The sequence below is a fragment of the Silurus meridionalis genome, chromosome 14, assembly GCF_014805685.1.
Source record: "Silurus meridionalis isolate SWU-2019-XX chromosome 14, ASM1480568v1, whole genome shotgun sequence".
NCBI lineage: Eukaryota > Metazoa > Chordata > Actinopteri > Siluriformes > Siluridae > Silurus > Silurus meridionalis.
This window is the reverse complement of record NC_060897.1, coordinates 10,039,312-10,062,251: the sequence shown is the minus strand read 5'-3', so window position 1 is coordinate 10,062,251 and position 22,940 is coordinate 10,039,312. Positions and strand designations below refer to the sequence as shown.

The following is a 22,940-nucleotide window of genomic DNA, read 5'->3' as shown; positions in this document are numbered from 1 at the left end:
GAACTGGGATGTTTTCAGCTTCCAGGAATTGTGTACAGATCCTTGCAACGTGGAGCTGTGCATTATCATGCTGTAACATGAGGTGATGGTCGTGGATAAATGGCACAACAATCTGCCTTAGTAGTTGTCACGGTGTCTCTGTGCATTCAAAATACCATCAATAAAATGCACCTGTGTTTGTTGTCACGTGGTCTGTGGTTGTAAGGCCGGTTGGATGTATTGGCAAATTCTCTGAAACGCCTTTCGGAGATGGCTTATGGTAGAGAAATTAACATTTAATTCATGGGCAACAGCTCTGGTGGTCATTCCTGCAGTCAGCATGCCAATTGCACATTCCCTTAAAACTTGCGACATCTGTGGCATTGTGCTGGGTGATGAAACTGCACATCTTAGAGTGACATTTTACTGTGGCCAGCCTAAGGCACACCTGTGCAATAATCATGCTGTCTTGATATGCCAAACCTGTGAGGTGGATGGATTATCTTGGCAAAGGAGAAGTGCTCACTAATGCAGATTTAGATTTGTGTACATAGAAAATTCTTTCAGATCTTTAAGTTCAGCTCATGTAAAATGGGGCAAAACCAAAAATGTTGCATTTATAATTTTATTCGGTATATATATTTATGTAAAGTTGCTTTGTGTCATTGTCCAATGTTAAACAAGCTACACAAATAAAATTGAATTGAATTGAAGTTGATCGGACATGTTACGTTCTGACAAGTTAAACCGATGTTTAATATAAACCAAATTGTGCTTCATAAACTGTCATAATCTAATTGCATTGACCTGACAACCAAGTTATACTTTAAAGGCTGACCACTTTAGTTTATTTTGCATTTTTTTCTCAAGATAGAAAGAAAAAATCTGGCAAAATGTTATTTTTAATCTGGTAGAATTCAAATAACAACCGCTATATTAATACTCCACTTCAACCTCTCTCAGCATTTCTGTTGATTTTGCAAGAGGATGATATTTTTGTAATGTTTTTGACTGTTGGCTCTCTTCTCAGACTCCCCTGAGGACTCTTATAGTACTAAGTATGTGGAGCAGTGGATGTGAAAATAGATGGATACAGCTAAACCGAAACCTATGCATGCATAAGCCTAGCCATGTTGGCACTTTGTCAATCATTAAACCAGGATTTCCTTCCCCAGAGTGAGCACTCGATTCGATCAGTGCAAAAAATGCTAATGTGAAAAAAATGTAGTAAAACTGATGGAATGAGGATCAATGTCTGTGTTGCTGCAACTTGTGATGAAAGGAATTAGTTTTAAATTTGCTATATATTTGAAGAGAGCATTTCAAACAAAAGTGGTAAATTTGCCATGCTGCCACAATATTGCTGAATCTATCAACCAGGGCTGATAATAGTTTATTTTAAGAGATCGAAGGCAAAAGTCCAGCTGTTCATTACAGCCAGTTTCTGAAATTATACCAATTACATAAGAGGATTGAAAGGTGGATGAAAGTAATGCAGATTTAAAAAAACAAAGGGGGCAAATGCAAATTTGGAGACTAAGAGAACTTGGTATGGAAACAAAAGGAGTACTCAGAGATGAAACGGGAGAAAGAGACAAGGGTGGCAGCCTCCTGCAGAACTACACAGGAAGACAGACAGCTGAGGTCAGGCTTATATAACACATATAATACTACGGCTTTACTCCGGGGGACCATATTTACACTTTGATAGTGCATTTAAGGCATAACCATAATTTGTAAGGTTAGGGAAACAATCAGAATAGTAATATAGGAACAATAACTATAACAAGTAACAATAAATATAAAAAGATCTGTGTAATCAAGCTTGATTGTAGCAAGCAATATGCACTTGTGTACAATGCAACATTGCAAATAATCTCTGCAATTTTAATAAGTGTAAAGGCAGATTTATTCAGACCCTGTTTTATGATCAATTTGCATTTTTATAGGCTGCCTTATGTTCACTCCAATGTGTGCCCATCCACTTAAACAGGTATACAAAATTATACACATACTGACTGTGCCAAGCCAACATAAATGTTTTCCTCAACACTCAGTTAACATTGGCTTGAAGCTCTAATTGGTCCACTTCACCTCAACAATTTATTCGTATGTAAATTTGTTTGTTTAGATTTCGTTTTATTAATCATATTTTCATTGCTTCTCAAACTGGCATTTCAGCATTAATCCCGCCTTTTCTAACCCAAGTGCATGTTCATGTCTTCATTCTTAGGAGGTACAACTGATCCAAGCTCTTCTCAGTCTCAGTTATATCTAGTGTGTGCCTTGTCTATCTGTTACAAACTGAATTCATACTGTCTTTGCACTTTATACAATTTAATCCTGATCTTATAGTCAGCCAGTAACAAAAACAGTTACTCCTGACGTTCTGTGCTGACAGTTTAAATCTTTCTGATACTCAGTAAGGAAAAAAAATTCTCATCCTCCATTTTGTTTTGTTTTTTCTTCTCATTTTCAGCAAGCTGCCCAGCTGGGCACGAGCGGTTGTTCCCAAGATCTTCTATGTAACAGAGAAGGCGTGGAACTATTACCCACACACAATCACTGGTAACTCATCCACCCTGACTGTTAGACAGATGGACAGGAACACTCAGAGCAAGCTAGCTATTACACCAGTTTTTTGGAGATTTGAGACATGCATCTGGGCATTTCTTTGACTCTGTGGGCTTGAGATTCTATTTTGCAAGCTTGGTGGCATAGCTCAGAGTCAGTCAGAGTGCAGATATGACCTAAAACAACAACAAAACATAATAATTGTTGGTATTCAGGTCTGCTGGATTTCCAAATTAGAAAATTGAACATCTTTTTTCTGTTTTAGTATACAAAAAGGTTTTATTTTTTTAGTCCATTTATCATTATAAGTGCCTTGTTTGCATGTCTACATATTCAACAGCAGATATTTTCAATATAACACAGAGACATTCTCAAATTCTTAACTTAACCATTACTCAGTGTGAGCAAGAACAGGCTGGTACAAATGTGACATTATTCAAATGATGTAACCCTTTTTTTTAGTGTGATGGTTTTGGAATTTTAAAATCTTAATAGATGGTCTCATGCTGACCAAATCAGACTGAAAGATTAAAAAATAGACATTAACATTCAAAAGTAGAGAAGCTTACAGAGCTGTTACCCGCTGAGAAAATTTAGGCAGTTCCTGGGAAATGACATTGCACAAAATCTTTCTTAATTTAAAAAAGAGTGCAGTCAAATATATCATGGTGGACATCGACCTGAGCAACATGTTAAAAACTCTATTGGTAAAATTAAAGCAAATTTTTACTTTTTATTTTTCACTTGCATTTGTTCCTATTCTACAGTCATACTGTGTATGATTATGTATGTGTCTAATATCTAAAAAATAAAAAATAATATATGGTCTGTACAGGTTCTATAGATTTCACATACAATATAGTATATATATCAGTGGTGGGCTGTCAGGGCTAGCAAAGCTTTCTCTAAATCACTAACTTACATTTACAACCTAAATTATAATATTTGTTCCATGGAATTGTATTAATATATTCCCAACGGTTTATTCTCTTCATTTTGTAGTGTTTCTCTTGGCTGCACTGCTTCCAGTACGTGTATGTGGATGTTAGATTTTATTTGTCCAATCAGATTTCAGCCTCTATGTGCTGCCATGTCAATCTAATCTGCCCAGGGCCTGCAAAGTCTGTACTGCTGGCCTTTTTACCTTAATCTCTATTAGCAACGGGTCTGTTTTTTTAACCAATCAGATTTCATATTAGCCTCACTAGCTGGCCCATAAGACTTTTTTTATGCATACGGAGGAAGAGAAATTGATTTGGTCTCGGACATTTATAAAAATACATTTTCAAGAAAAGCTAGACATTGTGAGGAGAGATCGGCCAACCCCGAATCTAGCTAGCTTGTCTCAGCCTGGGAAAGGGTTCTTTACTTTCAGACCAGTTTGTCAGCAGTTCAGGTTTATGATTCAAGGCGGATGCGAAAAAGAGCCGCGCCAGAGAAGCGAGTGTGCAGAGCGCGAGGAGAGCCGATTCAGGGAGCTGATTCAAGGAGCCGAAGCGCACTGATTGCGAGGAGGCTTGGAAGTCAGAGTGCGTTCAGCACGAGCAGAGCCGATCAGGGAACTGGAGCGCGTTGAGCGCGAGCAGAGCCAAGCCGGAAACCAGAGCACGTTGAGCACGAGCAGAGCCGAGCCGGGAACCGGAGCGCTTTGAGCAAAGCCGAGCCGGGAACCAGAGCGCGTTGAGCGTGAGCAGAGCCGGTAACTTTAACGTTAAGGGGAGAGTCGAGAAAACAGGTGCAGTCAGGAAGCCGGAGGACAGAATAGTCAGGCAGAAACAGGTCAGTAACAGAAGGATAAATCCAAACGGAGAAATACGCTGGAGAGTAATCAGGGCAAGCCTTGAAGACAATCTGGCACCGATTGGAGGTTTCTGGCGTCCTTATAAGTGTTAGAAAGATAGATGCCATTTCTGTGCAGCAGGTTGGAAGGGGCGGTTCCTCGGTGCTGTAGGCGGCAATGCCGAAGTGCTCAAGCGGGCTGACAGATACCCCCTCCCAAACCCACCCCCGGATGCCCCACCAGGTTGTTCCGGGTGGTCCCAATGAAAGCCAGCAATCAGGTCCAGGATAAAGCGGGAAGGGACCCAGAAGCGTTCCTCAGGACCATAGCCCTCCCAATCCACAAGGTACTGGAGGCCCCTACCACGGCGACGGGAGCGGAGAAGGCGGCATACGGTGTAGGCAGGACCCCTATCAATGACCCGGGCAGGTGGAGGGGGTCTGGCGGAGGGCACTAAGGAGCAGGCTCAGACGGGTTGAACCCTGGACGCATGAAAAGTAGATGGATTCGAAGTGCTCTGGGAAGCCTGAGTCAGAGGGCCACAGGATTGACGACTTTGGAAATGGGGAATGGGCCGATGAAGCGTGGGGCAAGCTTCCGAAAGGTGGCCTTAAGAGGAAGGTCCCGAGTGTAGATCCATACTCGCTGTCCGACACGGTAGTGAGGGGCTAGGGGCCGCTTACGGTTGGCCCCCTGGCAAAGTCTTATGCCGTTTTTGAGCAGGGCTGCTCAGGCGGTTCTCCAGCCGTGACTGCAGCGTTGGAAGAAAAGGGCGTTATGGACATACTCAATCCATATTAGTTTATCTGACCAGGAGGAGGGTTCCCGACTGCAAAGGAGGCAGAGACCAGTTTCAAGATCCTGGTTAAGCCTCTCTGTCTGTCAGTTCGTTTGGGGTGAAATCCAGATGAGAGGCTGGTCGAGATGCCCAGAAGGCGGCAGAACTCTCTTTAAAACTGAGCCGAGGAATAGGGTCCAGACGATATCTATGGGAAAACCATGGAGGTGAAATATGTGGTGGAGCTTGGCCTTTTTTCTTGGCAGATGGCCGGTAACGAAGTCCATGGTTAGGTGTGACCATGGACGTTTTAGGATAGGAAGGGGCCGAAGGAGATCTTGGGAGCAGCCACTCCTCCAAGGCAAGACTAAGGGTGTGAACTGACACAGATTTGGGAAGGATGGTTTAGGGGCATGGCTCCTCCTCCTCCAGGGCATGAACTCTAGATAGTGCGTCAGGCTTGATGTTTCGGCTTCCAGGCCGGTTCGAGAGAAAGAACCGGAAGCAGCCAAAGAAAAGGCCCCATCTGGCCTGTCGGGGGTTAAGTCGTTTAGCTGATTAGGGGTACTCAAGGTTGGGGTGATTCGTGGAGACCAGAAAGGGGACCTCCGCCCCCTCCAACCAGTGGCACCATTACTCCAAGGCCAGTTTGACAGCAAGGAGCTCCCTCTCGCCCACCGGGTAGTTACGTTACGTTAAAAGGCACAAAGATGCAGGCGGTTATCCTCGGGGCAGACCTGGGAGAGCACTGCCCCTACCCCTACGTTGGAGGCGTCGACTTCAACAACGAATTGCTGGGCTGGGTCGGGAAAGATGAGGATGGGTGCCTCAGTGAATCTCTACTTAATCTTGAGAAATGTCTCCTCAGCCTCGGGGCCCCAAAAGAACGAGCGGAGGGAAGACGTCAGGCGGAGCCCAGGAACCTTTGTAGCTGGCGGCGGGAGGTGGGGGTTGGCCAATCTCGGATTACCTGGATCCTGGCAGGGTCCATCTGGATATTACCAGCTAAAAGCAATTATCCCAGGAATGAGGTTTGTGAGGTGTGCAACTCACATTTTTCAGGTAACTGGCCCGGACAGTGATTGCATTAAGACCCTGGTAGTCGATACATGGGCGTAGGGATTTATCATTCTTCTCTACAAAGAAGAACCCTGCCCCAGCTGGGCAGGAGGATGGTTGGATGATACCTGCTGCCAAGTACTCCTGAATATACCAGTTCATGAGTGCTCTCTCTGGGGCAGATAACTGATACAGGTGGCCCTGTGGGGGACTGTTTCTGGGAAGCAGCTCAATGGTACAGGCAAAGTGTCGGTTGGAAGGCAGACAAGGCCTTACTGAACACGGACGCGGGGTCATGATAGATTTCAGGAACCAATGCTAAATCTGAGTGCTTGGGAGTGACAACCGGCAGTGGTTTGGGTGGCGGGTGGCCGAGGCAGTGGCCAAAGCAATGCACACCCCAATCCAGAATACGCCCTGTCATCCAGTCTACATGTGGGTTGTGTTTCCGAAGCCAAGGGAACCTGAGCATGATTGGGGCTTGGGGTGAGGAGATGACCAGGAAGGAAAGCCACTCCTGATGTCGTTCCTCCACTGACATGAGTAGTGCGTGGCCCAGTCTAAAAGGCTGCCGTACAGGGCTCTGATTAGCAGCGCTTCAGGAAGGGATTCCAAATCAAATCAATTTTTTATTTGTGGTGTGGTATAAAGTATAAAGTGCACTGTGCTGTGTAAGTCCAGAGCTAAAGTGACAGTCCAGAGTTTAAAGTGTTGTAGTGCAAAAAGAAAAATATGTGCAGAGAAAAAGTGTGGCGATGGAGAGAGTGGACCAGTTTTTAGATCCATTTTTAAGTCCATGGGGACTTGTAGTTGCTTGGCAAGCTTGAGGTCGATGAACTCGGCGTCAGCCCGCGAGTCGACGAAGGCAGCCAATTCCGTGCCTCCGTGGCCGGCCTAAAAGTGGACCAAGATGGTGGGTTTTGAGAGAGCGAGGGAAGAGGGGCTTGTGGGCCCTCATTCCTTTACTGATGAGCCTTGCCATTTAAGTCAACTCAAGTCAAGTTTATTTCTATAGTGCATTTCACAACAGACGTTGTCTCAAAGCAGCTTTACAGAAATCAACAGTCAAGGTCAATGGTGTGCATTTATCCCTGATGAGCAAGCAGTGGTGACTGTGGCAAGGAAAAACTCCCTTAGATGTTATGAGGAAGAAACCTTGAGAGGAACCAGACTCAAATAGGGAACCCATCCTCATTTGGGTGACATCAAGAGTTTGATCATAAATCTTTCAACAATACAGAACACTGGAGAGAGAGAGAACTAGCATGAGCACTGAAGTATAAGATTGTAAGTAATGTTCTTTCTACAGTCTTTATGGTTATAAAACTAGGAGCTACTGAGCAACTCATAAAATAGCTTGACATTGGTGATCATCACAGATCCAGCACCAGCTTCTCCATGCCAGAGCCTTTAAACATTCCAGGAGGTCTAATGTCAAAACTCCACACATATAGTGGGATCCAATTGGCACTGGTACGTCCCTAGATGGTTCGGGATGTTTGCGAGTTCGGCATCTACTTCTTCAAAGGTCCATAATCTTCATGAGGTGGGACGTGACTGGAGCTGGCCAAACCTCAGGATGCCTCGGGATGGGGAAAAAAAGAGAAGCAGTGGAGAGAAATTAGCATAGCTGCTGTTCATGATATTAACAGCACAAGTTGATAATGTGCATGTGATCAGATGTTCTGGAGCACAAGGTTATGATGTGAGACGTATGTTATGTGTAGGCTTTGCTAAAAAGATACGTTTTTAATCTGCACTTAACCTGGGAGACTGTGTCTGAGCCCCGAACACTGTCAGGAAGACTGTTCCAAGATTTACTGGGCAGGATGCAGCCATGTGCCCTTTACCTCAGCAGTAGAGGCAAAGACCCAGTGACCGACGTCTCTCCTTCTCGGTGTGGGTCAGGTGGTTGCATTCTATTTCCATGGCCTGCGGCGGAGAGAAAGAACGGGTGCTGGAACCCGAAGCACTAAATTGGGAGCTGCTTATAGTAGAAGGACTGGGAGAATCTAGGGCCTGAGCGGGGTAACGACGCTTTCAGTGGCGTTCTCTATGCGCCGATCAATGCGCGAAGCCAAGAAGACCAGAGAGTCCAGATCCTGGGGTGGATCACGATCGGCGAGTTCGTCCTTACGGCAGTGGAGAGGCCCTGGAGGAAAACGTGTGCGCAAGAATCCCATGACTTCCTGCACACCTGCGGAGAGGTTTTGAATCTGTTGCTCCTGCGCTGCTTGTCGGCGAGACAAAGCAGTTAGAGCGGCACTAGAGGCAGGGACATCTGTGTGATCCATGTTGGCCAGATTGTTCAGATTGTCAGCAGTTCAGGTTTAGGATCTAAGGCGGATGTGAAGATGAGCCGCGCCAAAGAAGCGAGCGTGCAGAGCGTGAGGAGAGCCGATTTGGAGAGCGCGAGCAGAGCAGAGCCGGGAACCGTAACGCTGAGGGGAGAGTCGGGAAAACAGGCACGGTCGGGAAGCCGGAGGACAAAATAGTCAGGCGGAAACAGGTCAGTAACAAAAGGATAAATCCAAACAGAGAAATATGCTGGAGAGTAATCAGGGCAAGCCTTGAAGACAATCTGGCACCGATTGGCGGTTTCTTGCATCCTTATAAGTTTTAGAAAGATAGACGCCATTTCTGTGCAGCAGGTTGGAAGGGGGCGGTTCCTCGATGATGGAGGCGGCAATGCCGGAAGTGCTCAAGTGGGCTGACACAGTGAATACGAGCGGTACCACTGGCTTACAGCCTCTGAGGAGTGGTACAAATTATGAGTCTGCATCTCTGGTGTCAGGGGGCGAATGAACGGAGGCGGAAGCCGGAGTACAGCTCGCTTGGGTTTAATAAAGAGAGTCAGAGGGGGATACACGCAAACACACACATGACAGTCCTTACAAATCCAAAGAGGGATATCCGTGGTACGCCCTGGAGGGGCGAGGTCCACACAGTCCAAGAACGAACGCTTGGGAAGATAGGGGTAATCCGGGGTGCGCTTTGGGGAGAAAGCGCAGCCGTGGAGAGAGAGTGTAGAGTCCGAAAGGAAAGGAACGCATAAGGATACGCATAACAACACATACACTTACAAACAATAACGGACAGTGAGTGAGTGAAAGTGAGGGGTTTATATAGGAGCCAGGAATGAGTAGCAGATGAGTCCCAGGTGTGTGTGATTAAGCCAGGCGCTTCAGAGAAAGCGTTAGTAGCATTTTGGTGAGTAAGTTGTATTTTTTTTTACATTTTTAGTGTTTTTGTTAGACAAATATTGATTCTGAACTGCTCCAGACGATGTAGGAGGCACAGTTGCGGTGGTAGTATAGAGACTTGGAGTCTTAACCGGGTTTCTTGCTTTAGTAAAATGGTATTCACCCTCCATATGTAAAATGCCTCTCTCTCTGTAATGCCACGCATTGTTATATTGCGTTTTTGTATAGTATTGATGGTTTCTGTAATTGTGACGTGATAGTGGTGGTATTAAGAGGTAGATTAAGTCGGGTAAGTCCCCACCGAAGGCAGAGGAACCACATGCATTGCCGCCACTGATATATATATATATATATATATATATATATATATATATATATATATATATATATATATATATATATATATATATATACTAATACAGGTATATATTTATATGGTCCTTTAATTTTCTAGGATTTGTGCAGAAAGAACTGAATATAAGCAAGTAAACAATTTTTTTTATATTTTGTTTACACAAACGTTGCTGTTTATCAGAAAAAGAATAAACAGCCAAATGCAAAAGAGAAAGTGTCTGATGAATTGAACCAGTTTAACAATGTTTACATTCATCAGTACAGTGTCCTTGAGGATTCTTGAGCTATTATTCCTAAGTAATTTTTTTTTAAATTAAACATAGATAGATAGATAGATAGATAGATAGATAGATAGATAGATAGATAGATAGATAGATAGATAGATAGATAGATAGATAGATAGATAGATAATTTATTTCTTTTATTGTTGTGTATTTATGAAAGAGCTAAGATTCTAAACCCTTACTTCAGTTTGCTAGAGGCTTGGCAATTTTTGATGAACATTACCGATGTTCATCTCCTGGAGTCTTTACAGACACAGAGTGAAAAATCACTACTAGTGTAATTAATCAGACATGCAGGAGTAGTACTTAGAAAAACCCAGAGGTGTTTTTGCAATGAGCCTATTGTATAGTATAAGATGAACTGAGCACACAAAAGTCACTACATTGTAGGAATGACTGATTAATAATAAGTAGCGTGCAATGTATGATTTTCTTTTATATCATGGCCATTTTTAATTCTTTGTATTGTGTTTTAGAATGTTAAGCAACATGAAAGGAACACATAAAACAATGATCAGACGTGAATGATAAGCAGAAACTGAGTGCAAGAAAAAAAATCAATATCTTTGTTCATTCTTTTGGATTTTGCATGAACAGTGTGTGAAATCCATTCATTTGCTTTACACATGATTTTCACACCTCTCCGTTTCTCTCTCTCCCTTTCTTTTCTCACTCCTCTGTGTCCCATCTGCCTGCACAATTCAGAATACACAGTGAGTACCATTTCTTTCTTATACTTGGTTACTATCCATGAGTAGTTATTGTGAGACCTTGAGCCGGACAGCTGTTGTAGATAATGTAGTTTCTCAGTTTTTTTCTCTCGTCAAATCGAAGGCAGTGGCTGCTGCCTGCTCAAAGGCCTGTTGTATTAATGAGTTTGTTGGAGTAGGATCCTGGTGCTCAGTTCCTTGACTGCTTAGCTCATTTTGCTGGAGGGAAAATTTCCATCCATTTTGAGCTGCAATGTGTGTGTGTGTGTGTGTGTGTGTGTGTGCCATACTAATTCTGAAATTTCCTTAAACAATACATTAATTTGATGAGAATTATTACCTTCTTTTTCTAAGTTGAATATACATGGGGTGTGTTCAAAACTATCTAGAACCAAATCAATCTTTGGTTGCCAACATGCACAATTCTTTGATCTCTGAGGCTCTTGCCTCCCTCACTATCTTTCTCGATATGTGCAGTCCTCTTGCAGGCAGATATTGACTTTTTCAGAAAGCCTTTTTGTTAAGGCCCAGGTGCATTTTCATGTCTATTTCTGATCATTTTGCTCCTGTAAAAGTAATACCTGAACAAACATAATTCTTCAAAATGTATATTCATCTATTTTGTATGAAAAATTACCATCTGCCTGTCCTTTTGGAACGTTCGCATGAAGAATGTGAAATCTCTGTGGAAGGGCAGTTAGATTGAGATGCACATTTAAGCCAGGCTAAAAGCACTGTGGTGTAATTTGGCTGCACTGGACCACTGTTCAAGGTAATAACATTAGCATAATCAGCATTATGTATCAGCATGAAAGGAGAAGTGATCCGGTGAGTAATGGAGGACAGGGTGGACATGCTGCCAACTGAGAGACAATAGATTTTTCTGCAAACAGGCGATAAATTTAGAAAAGAAGAACTCCGGACAGTTCCAGAACAAACTCAAACTCAAAGTACAATGTTAGCAGATTTACTGTTAAGCTAGTTGCAAGTTATATTAGTTGCATATTAGTGGTGTTTAAAAAACAAAACAAAAAAAACATTTACAAAATTTAGCAAATGCACTTATCCAGATTGAATAAATAGTACAAATTTGCCACGGTCTTCAATTACCATGAAGCTAAATTACTTTTAGAACGTATGCCCTTTTAGAATGCTGGTATAAGTCTGTTAGCTACAGTGTAATGTAAGAAAGGCAAATCAGATGCTAGTTCTGGTAACCAACCAGATCAATGAACAGTATAACTTAAGCACAACCATAAACATAGGGAGACAATCATAAGACAAAGTAAGTTGTGAGAGACTCTTGATGTGTTAATCAAGAGTGACAAAGAAAGGTTGTGATTGATTAGTGGCATGTGACAACAACATGATGGTGTGGTGACTGATGGTAATTGTAGTCCTAGGGAATATTCCTGACCTAAAGTTAGCACCAGAATTAGTAGCATTATAGGCAAAGCTTGGTAAAAAAAAGTGAAAAACAATATCCCTTTTGACATTATATACACAGCTTTATTTGGAACACCTGCACATTCATGCACTTATCTAAACACCCAATCACTTTGCAGCAGTGCAATGCAAATAATCAGGCCGATACGGTACCGTGACAGAGCCTATCTGCATCAAAGCTCCTACCTTGTGCATTCTGATTTGCTTGTATGTCTAACATGTTTGTAAAACGTGGTTCTTAGAGTTACCAAAGTCTTCCCCGCCATCTGCAGGCCATTCTACTCTGACTTGTTTTTCATGTAGGTGCTAAACTCAGATGTGCATGAAATCCGCAATTTGCAAAATACTTAATTTAGCCAATATGCAGCACCAAATCCCATACCACCAGGCTGATATTATGTTTGAGAAGAACATGGCTTTTGGCTCTTATGACTCTTCACTTGTATCTGCATCTACTTGTATGATGCTTCAGCAGACATGATCGACTGATTGGATCATTTCATGAATGAACAGATGGAAAGGTGTACCTAATAGAGTGGTCAATAAATGTATAATTTTTTAATGTATTTTTTATGCAACATAAAAATATTTTATTAAAGGTTAGATTTTTGTCATATCTTCAGTGAGATCTTAAGCTATATTGCAGGAACTATTTGCTATCGGCAAAAACTCCGGTCCGGAAAGACTGCGCGCTGCACGGAGTCCTAGATCAATGAAAATATTCATATTTATAAAAAAAAATAAAAAATATGAATATTTTCATTGATATACCACTCCGTGCAGCACGCAGTCTCACGTGTAAAAACAGTCAGTGATTCGCCCCTAAAGGCTGCACATGTAATCACATCGAACCGGAGTTTTCAATTATAGATTTTTGGTCTAATAAACCAAGTATTTGTTTTAAAAGTTAAACCATTTTTCTTTTGCTTTGTCTATATTTTCCTCTCTACGAAACAGATTGATAATATATTAGATTAGAATATATTGGAAAATATTATAATTTACTACTATTTTTGTCAATTCTCCTCACATAGAACACAATGAAACCATTGCTTTTATTTGATCATCTGCTGGGGATTTAGAAAAATAATCTGTTTGTCAAGTCTTTTGGGTAATGCAAAAATACTTAATGCTTTCCTTGTACACAGAAATTGCAGTCTAAAGCCCGGGCTGCATGGGTGCCAGCTGATTTTGGTGCTGATGTGCCTACGCTTCTGTCATCTAGCCAGGAGAGTCTGCATCAGCACAAAGCTGAGATAGTGTGTAGGCACTTCAAATCAATGTGATGTACAGTCTTCATGCGATCCCAGAATTGGCAGCATGCACCAGCAGATTTATTCCCTTCTGCATTCTGCTTTCCTCCAGTCTCATAACTCACTTAGCCTCACAATATAAATCCACGGATATGAAGAATTACTTTGTATTAATTACTGCCAGAATTTTTATCTCTTTTTTTCCAGTCTGCCTTACACTGGGTAGCCACAGAGGTCTTTTTTTTTTCTTCACACATTGTGCAAGATGATCCCCATAGGTTCTTGGACAAATCCTATAAGAGACTGTGTGATAAGATGTCCTCATCATGTCGGGTTGAATAATAAAGATTATCTAGAGCTAGACCTGTGATACCTGTGAGAACATTATTTTTTACTTCATCAATCAGTGAGATCCGAGGTGTGTACAGGAAATAAGGAATACCTAAACTGAATGATTCTTATGTTTCCCCACAACCTTATTACCATTGCTGCCCCATTAGTTTTGCATAACTCTAAACAGTCCGTGTTTTGCTGTTTTTTTACGATGAGCATTGGCGCAGGATTGGAGCAAATCATGCCAGTGAGCTATAATGTGTTTTAAGATGACGAGTTCATTTCATGACTAAAGATTTTTTAAATTTGCAATGTGCAGATTCCATTGGTTACAGCAAAATCAGAACAAATATATTTTTCTGTCACTGACAAATTTTTGGTATCAAGGGCAAATCTGTGAGAGATTGGAATTCCAAATGAATCCAATAATTTAATTCTTAAGAAATGTCATAAAATCTAATAATGTATGAAATCCTGTTCAAACAAAGCACACTATAACCTTAACAACCCTTTTACCTAACTAACCTGCTTTGCTTAGATTTATTATAATCAATTATAAATAAATATGGTTTATACTCTGGTGATTAGGAGGCTTTGTCTTCAGTGTATCTTTGGAAGCAGAAGGAGGAAAATCTGCTTAAGCAAATTCACTGTTTGTTGCCACACTATACTCTATACTCATTTTAGATTAAACATTCTATATATCTCATTATATTTGCTTGTCACTTGCCTTAACCATAACCATGATCAAAAGCTTAGAGAAACTTTTAGTTAATACAATATCAAAAAGGTGAATGTGTTTACTCTGTCACTCTGTAATCTTCATTATGCAATTCTTCCTTTTTCTATAAACTGCTCAGACATTTTGTGTGGTCTGTCTGTTTAGACTTATTGGTAAAAAGTTGGATTACAAGACAGCATATGCTATCTGTTGAATTCAAACTCCAAAAAATAGCTTTGAGAAAACATTGTTATATCTCACAAAGTCTATTTGACTTAGTTGTTGTAAATTATAAAACTGAAATGTTCATGGTTTGATATATCATATTTACATAAAACATTAACATTAACCAATGGGCATTCTATTCCAGGCTATACATGTTAGGTGCAGTTTTGCTAGGAGACTTCCCCAGTGTCTATACTTTAACTGAAACACCTGACCAGTGGCATTTTCCACAGATTTTCCTGGTATTTAGAACAAAACATGAAACTGTACATAATTGCACCAAATCTTCCCAATTTAGTGTTTCTTCCATGTTGCTTGCAAATCCAATTGGTCAGGATGCAAAAACACACAGATAATAGAAACTGAATTACTGGACCATGGCAATAGGCAACACAACTTTATTTTTTTATCATTTGGTTTTATTTTTCAGTTTTCTGTTTGTCAGAATTTTCAGACAGAAGTTATGTTTTACTATGTTTTTTAGTATTAGTAGTATGTTGTGTGTAAGTTGTGCAGTGTGTGCAACTGACAAAGGTGTAAAGTGTGAGCACATTTCACTATTGTAAAAAGGTGCTGTTGCTCACTTCCCCTGCCATGCAGTTCTCGCTCCCTTTCCATCTAACCCTATTAGTATTTCCTATCTTCATAGTAATTGCCAAAACAGGAGTTAACCTAATCAAAGTATTGTTGAATCTCGAGAGACTTCAGCAGCATTGGGCCATGTAGAAAGGAGAAGTAGGAGTGAGGAATGAGAAAAAGAAGGGGTTGAGAACAGGGGTGTAAATCCAACAAACTGGAAAATAGCTCATCATTACAGCCAGCTGTCACACACCAGGCTGGTAAAATGTAGCCGTTCCAAAGTGTGCTTCTGTGCGAGTGTAGCGAGGCAGTTTGTTTAAAAGCAATTGAGGCGAACTTAACCAGATCTAAGACTCTGACAATATCTGGGCAGCCTGAGTTGTGCTGCTGGGTGTGGAAGTGTTTTTTTTTTTTTTTTTGTGGGATTTACTGCAGCCTGAAAGATCGTGTTTTTTTCTGGATTTCTCAGCAGTAAAAGAAGCCTTCTAGCTATGCCATAAGGCATTTATACGCTCAGTGAATTTAACCATTTAAAGACGTTCAAAACTTCACAGCTGTGAATACTGCCATAGAGAAATGTTTCAATTAAACCCTTCCTCTTAGACACTGGGTTCCAAATTGGTGGCACCTCACATTTCATGGTTGAAAAGAATTATATGTCAAACTAACAGTGGTGTACAAAGTACCTCATACTTGTACTTTCATAAAAGTACAAATATCCTGCTCAAATATTACTTCTTTTAAAGCAAAACTACTCATTTTACTACTTGGTTTTGAATATAATTAAGCAGCAACTGAAAAAATACAGACCTATAAAAAATGTATTTGAATAATGATGCAATTCAAAGTTCATTTCTCCTACACGTCATACCTTTTTATAGAGAGAGATTTCTTCTGTTGCGGACACACAGTGTCAGAACATTTACTCCGCACAATCTCTCATGATTACCGTTGTGTTGAAAACCAGGTTTGTGTTGATTGGGATGTGTGCTTGGTGTCAGTAGGTTGTTAAAAAAATCTGTCTATGCCCAAGTTCGTTCCTCCTTGCACAGTCATGCAGCAAAAGGTCAACAAAACAACAATAGAGGTCTTGGATGCTAGGTGATTTTTTTTCTTTCCTCTGGATAACTGTCTCTTTTTAAACATAGTTCAAACACTTATATAATATTCCTATGATCCATTATCACCCAATAGAGCATGGGTTCCTCTTTTAAGTACTGGCTCTTCTCAAGCTTCCACCTGCTGTTCACTTGGGAAATTTGCTTACCATTGGTTTTTGTTTGCCGATTATGAGACTGGCTATAGAGCTGCATTGTGTTGTAAACAGCATTACATTAATAAGTTGGAGTAAAAACCAATCTGATTATTTAATTAATTTATTATTAAGACCAGTTCACTACCTGCTCATTGATGGTCCTTAGTTGATATTAGTGCTTGATATTAAACACACTAATAATTTTGTTGATTTATAATATAATTTGGCTAAATAATTGCAACAGGATTCTATAAATGTACATTTTTATTAAAAGCCAAATACAAATTGACTTTGTAGTAAATGTATGTAATGTGTCGTAAGAAAGAGGATGTGCATAAAGTTGACAATCTTTATTTGGGCAAATCCAGAATCCATGTGAAAAACTGGCAAAAGATCAACACCAAAAAGTATAAAGAAACAGTTTACTCAAATTACCTTTTAAAAAATTTTTTGCTTACCAATTCCTGCTTGCCATGTACACTTTCTTCATGTGCTTTTCTTCTATTAGAATTTTCAGATTCTTCTAAAAATCCCCTAATTTAATAATATTTTTATATAATCATCTTAATAATTTGCTCTACTTCCTGACTTGTAGTCGTAAAGCATGGTTATTATATTTGAACCCTTTATAATATACTGATTAATGATAAATGTAACTACCGTAATTTCCAGACTATAAAGCGCACCCATATATAATTTTACAAATATTTTTATTTTTAACATAAATAAGTCTTAAACATAAAAAAATTTTGGGAATAGCCTGGCACAGCATTTTTCCGGTATTACTGCGTGTGTTCAAGACAAGGATTATTTCCTTATTATTTTCTGATGCTCATTTCTAAGTTTCTTTGACTAACACGTAACGCTGTTGCCAAGAAAAATAAAAAAGCACGAGTTTTGGAAACCTGTCTGTGCTTATATGATTTCTGTTGCAACTGGAGTTACAACTCGAGCTATCCCTTAACCCAGACTCAACGCGCTACAACGGCTTGTATCTAAACAGTAGCCTACCAAGAAAGTCATTGTTCACTGTCTTCCTCCTTCCTTTCACAACTATTTCTCTCGGGAGTTTTTCTTTTGGCATCGTCGTGCGTTTTAAAAAAAACTTTTTTTCTCTCGATGCCGTGCAGCTCAGAACACAGGTGAGGGGCGTTTTTTCATTTCCATTCGGAAATCTCATTGGTTTAATGTTATGTCGCTCAGTTTTTCGGCTTAAAGTTTGTAAAACCGGGAAAAACCCTGGAAAAATTCATAAATTAGCCGCTTCGTTGTTTAAGCCACGGGGTTCAAAACGTAGGAAAAAAGTAGCGTCTTATAGTCCGAAAAATACGGGAGTCAGCTGAATGCTGAATAATACAATCAATAATACAATCATGGTAAATATACAGTATTAGGATAAGCAGCATATAAGTAAGGTACAGGCATAGGCTAATTTTAGCTAAATATGTTTCAGAGCACATGACGTTCAGGGGCAACTGTGACAATGTAGATGGGAATATGATGGGATTATATATATATATATATATATGTGTGTGTGTGTGTGTGTGTGTGTGTGTGTGTGTGTGTGTGTGTGTGTATATAATATTAATTTTTTTTTTTTTCCCTTGTAGTGTTCTTTCTTGCCAAAGTTTTCCATTCATATAGAGACAAAATATGAAGACAACAACGGAAGCAATGACAATGTGAGTAAGTACCTGGGATATATGTGATTTGTGTTTGTTGTGTATTCAAAATGTGTATTCAAAATGTTAACTCTTGAAATGTTGATGCTTAACAGTCTATTGCTATTCGTTTTACTTTTTTTTCCGATTCTGTCTGCTAATGCACTATGGAATATATCAAAGTTTTGAAATGAGATATAACAAGGCACAGAACCCATAGAATTATTCAGTATTCTATTTTCAGAGCTGTGGCTAGTCCGAGGCAGTAATGTATTCACCTTATAAGCTGCCAAGGCATGGCTTTTTAGGTTTTCTGTGCACACAGTCGTTACCCGTATATACATTCTGATTCAATTCTGCCCCTATGGTGATAATATTAGCTTATCCTTGTGCCTTGTCAGTAAAAATAATTGTGTTCCCAATCTATTTTAAGGCACGCAATTTTAAATATAAAGCACAATAACATTGTTATACTGAGTATAAGCTCAATGACCAGTTCTGTAACAGAAATAATTAATCACAGGGTAAGTCACAATATTTATTAAGTCTTGACACAACGCTCAGATGCAATACGCCAGGCTTGACAAGTGCCGTTTGATGCTTAAAGTAATAAGATTTGATACTTGAATGATGCTGCGTTAAGAACGATGCCTGACAAATGATGCACAAGGAGAATGTGTGAACAATGACACTTGAAGGAGATGATAAGGCATGGGAAGTTTGGCGCACAGGTTTTATGACTAATGACAAGAAAAGAGAATGCGTCTGAGAAATATGAGAAATATGGCCACTGTACACCCACCTCTGCTGATGTCATCCCTTTTCTCTCATCTGTTTTGACAAAAAAAATTCTTTTGCAGGAGGATTGGAAACATTTAACGTTTGCCAACAGTTTTTTGTGCAGAAGTATACAAAACTCTTTTGTTTATATAGCTTCAAATTCCATACCCAACATGATTACCTGTACCTGTGCTCATTTTACTGCAATTATCAAATAATTAGCCAATCATATGGCAGTAACAGAATGCTCCATATAAAGCAGATACTGGTCAAGAGCTTTTATTAAAAGCTAAGAAAGAATGGTGCAGTGATGTTAGGAAGCTGGGGTTAGAGTGCAGGGTCAACCATGATACAGCACCACTGGAGCACAGGGGGTTAAGGGCCTTGCTCAAGGGCCCCAAGAAAGGCAGCTTGGCGATACCACAGCTTGAACCCCCAACCTTTCTATCGGTACAGCAGATCCTTAAACTCTAGAAAAGCTATCACATCCCTTAATTTCAATACCCTTAAAGTACTACTACCTTAATGTTAATGATTTTTATTTTTTGCACCACTTTGAGCACATCCTCCCTGTGTTTGTTTGGGTTTCCTTCGCTCTCCCTCCACATTCCCGTAATATGCTAAAGGGTGGATTGTCTATGCTAAATGTATGTCTGCGTGTTTTCATGGCACCTTGTGATGGATTTGTGTACCATCATAGACGTATTCTTACTTCATGCTTAGTGTTTATTTTGGTTAGAAATGATCAGTTAGAGAGCTTTATTGTCATTCTAGTCACATTCATGTAGAATAAAATAGCATTCTTCAAGGTGTTGGTGTAATGTTACAGAAATAGATAACAGTGAACACACCTGACAACGTGCAAAATTAGAGAAAAAAAAAGACAGTGCTCAATGTATAAATATATATTTACACATTTTAGGAGTCTGTTGTAACCATGTGAGCATATACTATGTACTGTTAGCAAGTGGACTGGTGTGTGATAACTACTGCTTATCATTACAACTAGCAGCATGACCGTTCCTGATTGTTAGACATTTATTTATTCTAGTTCTGTAGCTGTATGACAGGTAATCCTGGTGTAGGTAAGCAGTGCATTATGGGTAATCATACATTCCAGGGTGTATGTGTCTGTGGCATTCTGTTGAAACAGAACATAATATGAAGACAGGTTGTGGAGGGAAGGGCATGATGGGGTCGTGCCCATTAATTCTAAGAAAGGTGGGTGTGATGCAGTTTATCTTTTCAGGTCCTGACAGCTTGTGGAAAGAAGCTGTTCAGGAATCTGGTAAAGTTGGCTTGGACACTCTATATGTTCTGCCAGATCCTGGCAGAGGGATAAAGAGTTTATGGGTGGGGCGATGGGTGTCAGTTACTATTCTGGTGGTTTTGCCAAAGAAGCATTTATAAAAGGTGTGTCCTGTGTTTGAGGCAGACGGACCACATAATGCATGATGCTCTTTGCTGTCATCACTATGTGCTGTAGGTCCATGCAGTCCTATGCACCACAATTCTCAATAAAAGTGTGGGCACTAAAATATATTTTACACTAACTTATATATAATAGTGAAGCAAAAATGTATTTTTAAAGAGGACATTTACATTTATAGCATTTGGCAGATACCCTTAATTATCTCATCGATACATCTGATAGGTTGATGGTTTAGGGACTTGCTCAAGAAACCTACAGGACCCAACACACAACCGTTCAATCAGAAGTCCAGTATTCTGACCACTGAGCTACCACTTGAGCTGCCACCAATATGTTTCAATATTCCTGAATACTGTAAAGCTACTTTAAGAGAAACAAAGTTCAAGGAAGGACAGTTAGCTGTAAAGACAAGTATCATGACAGCATTATAAGCTGTAATGGAATGGACAGATGACTATAGCCTACAGTGGAAAAAATTGAAACGCGAGTTCTCAAAATGTCTTCAGCACTCAAACAAGGAAAAAACATCAGCATACAATGTGTCCAGTATCAAAGTGTGTGAACTGATGTGTGATATCTAAGGCATAAACAAACATAATATTTTTTTTCCTGCAGATAAGTTTGCAGAGGACAAGCTGCAGCAGAGCACATGCTCTCATGCTTGTCAACAAACACCGATTTCTGGTAACACTTTTGATCTGAATTTAGTCAGGCTGCACCCGTGGCAGTTAACACAAGCCTCTGTGTATTTGCTAAATTTCTATAGTTGACAGACACTAAATAAAACATTTTTTATTCTGTTTGAGTGCTGAAGACACTTCGAAGATCCAAGATTTTATTCCATTGTAGGCTGTAGGCATCTGTCCATTCCATCGCAGCTCATAATGCCGTCACTATACTTGCTGTCTTCACAGCTAACCATCCTCCTTTGAAATGCGGCGGATCATTGACTGTATAGTGCTACAAGTGAGTCAGTATAGCGCCTGTTTCTTATATTACACTTCTGTTCTCTCCTCTGTATGATCTGTCTTTTTATTTATAATTCATTTTTCACATTTATTTTTGCCTTTTGAATCCTGTCTGATTCCAGTATGATTGTCATTCCAGTCACTTTCTGTACTGGTCTCCAGTCTCCATAGCCTCACATATTGTTGACGCCTGCTGTTCAAAAGCAAGAGCAGAGCGCTCACTGGATGTTTTGATACAGAGGCGTGCTCTGAAACCAGTAAAGTCTTTATGAGGCTTAGAACACTCTGGAGTCTTACTGTGAGCAACAGCAACATGCGAGGGCTCAATTTTACACAACGGTCAGCTTCTGATACTCACAAGTTCAGTTTCTTATAGAGAAATCCAGAGCTCCTCCTTCTGGTCGAAATAGAAAATACTCTAAGTTGACAGATTTTTGACTCATTAGTTTGTCTAATAAAGTTAACAGGTCTTTATTAAGTAACTTATTTCTAAGCAAATTCACGAATATTTGTCTTTAGTAGATTTTTTATACTATAAGATTATTAAGCTTATTTATAGGTTTAAAAAAAGTTATGTCAATAAAATTATAGCATATTAATCTAAGTTAAGAATCACATACTTGGAAGTATTTGATAACGTTTTATTCGGGATGTTATTTCTTGTATTTCTTCTTTATGTCTCCTGACTTTAACTCCTAGTTGGTCATTCCAATGGGTTAAAATTCATGAGAAGGTGATCAGGCACTTATTTATCCTGAACTTCTGGAAACAGCGGAGACTTTACATTCCTACTTGCAGCCTATGACATGAGTACTTATGACATTACATCAAGCATCAAGGCACACAAGAAACTGTGATAAATTGTGATTAATTTTTTTTTTTAAACTTATTAGGATCCTCAAGTTCCTTGTCAGTGAGCAAACAATGTGGATATGCATCTGGAGAAAAAATGTGAAATTATAGTATTTTTGACATTATAGTGTATAATTTAGCACTCAGACAATTACAAGACTTTGCAAAAATATGCTAGTCTAACAGATGAGTAGTACATAAGACAGGCAGCAAGCTAGAAAGTCTTAACTACCAGTGTGAGGTGGCATTACAGCACAGACTGTCATCATTCAGATGGGTTGTTTCTGTAAAATGTAATGTTCTTAGAAAAAAATATTAATTTCGTATTCCAGAAATTTTACCATGATTAAGAGAGATGACTAAATTAACATTCATTAATCATCGTTTGTAGAAGAGTTTATGTCTGCACACATACTGCTTTGGGTCAAAGATCATTGTTAAAGGCTTTATACCAAAAAGATGATTCAGTAATATGTAAAATATAGACTTATTGTCTAATGCTAGACACATAGACTATTCCTGATACACATCAATACAATTAAAATAATAGTAACTGGGGATGTTCAAGAGATCAAACAACTGAGAGGGTCTGGGAAGAAAGGACATCAAATTTTGTGGTGTTTTTGTTTTCCATGTCTAAAAGTTATGAATGAAAGACACTGTAAGTGATCTAATGACATGGAATCACAAGTTTCAGAAATTAGATTATTTAAA

At 39.8% G+C, this 22,940-nt stretch overlaps 1 protein-coding gene across 4 annotated transcripts in view; it reads left to right on the top strand.

Moving 5' to 3' along the window:
- The window catches only part of pitpnc1a (phosphatidylinositol transfer protein cytoplasmic 1a), a 74,515-nt gene that overhangs the window by 44,931 nt on the left and 6,644 nt on the right, over nucleotides 1-22,940 (top strand). For all 4 annotated transcript variants that reach the window (XM_046866456.1, XM_046866454.1, XM_046866457.1 and 1 more), the window contains 3 exons: nucleotides 2,459-2,547; nucleotides 10,717-10,724; nucleotides 18,144-18,215. In XM_046866456.1, coding sequence (XP_046722412.1) covers nucleotides 2,459-2,547; nucleotides 10,717-10,724; nucleotides 18,144-18,215 — 169 coding nt within the window. The remainder of the gene's footprint in view (nucleotides 1-2,458; nucleotides 2,548-10,716; nucleotides 10,725-18,143; nucleotides 18,216-22,940) is intronic.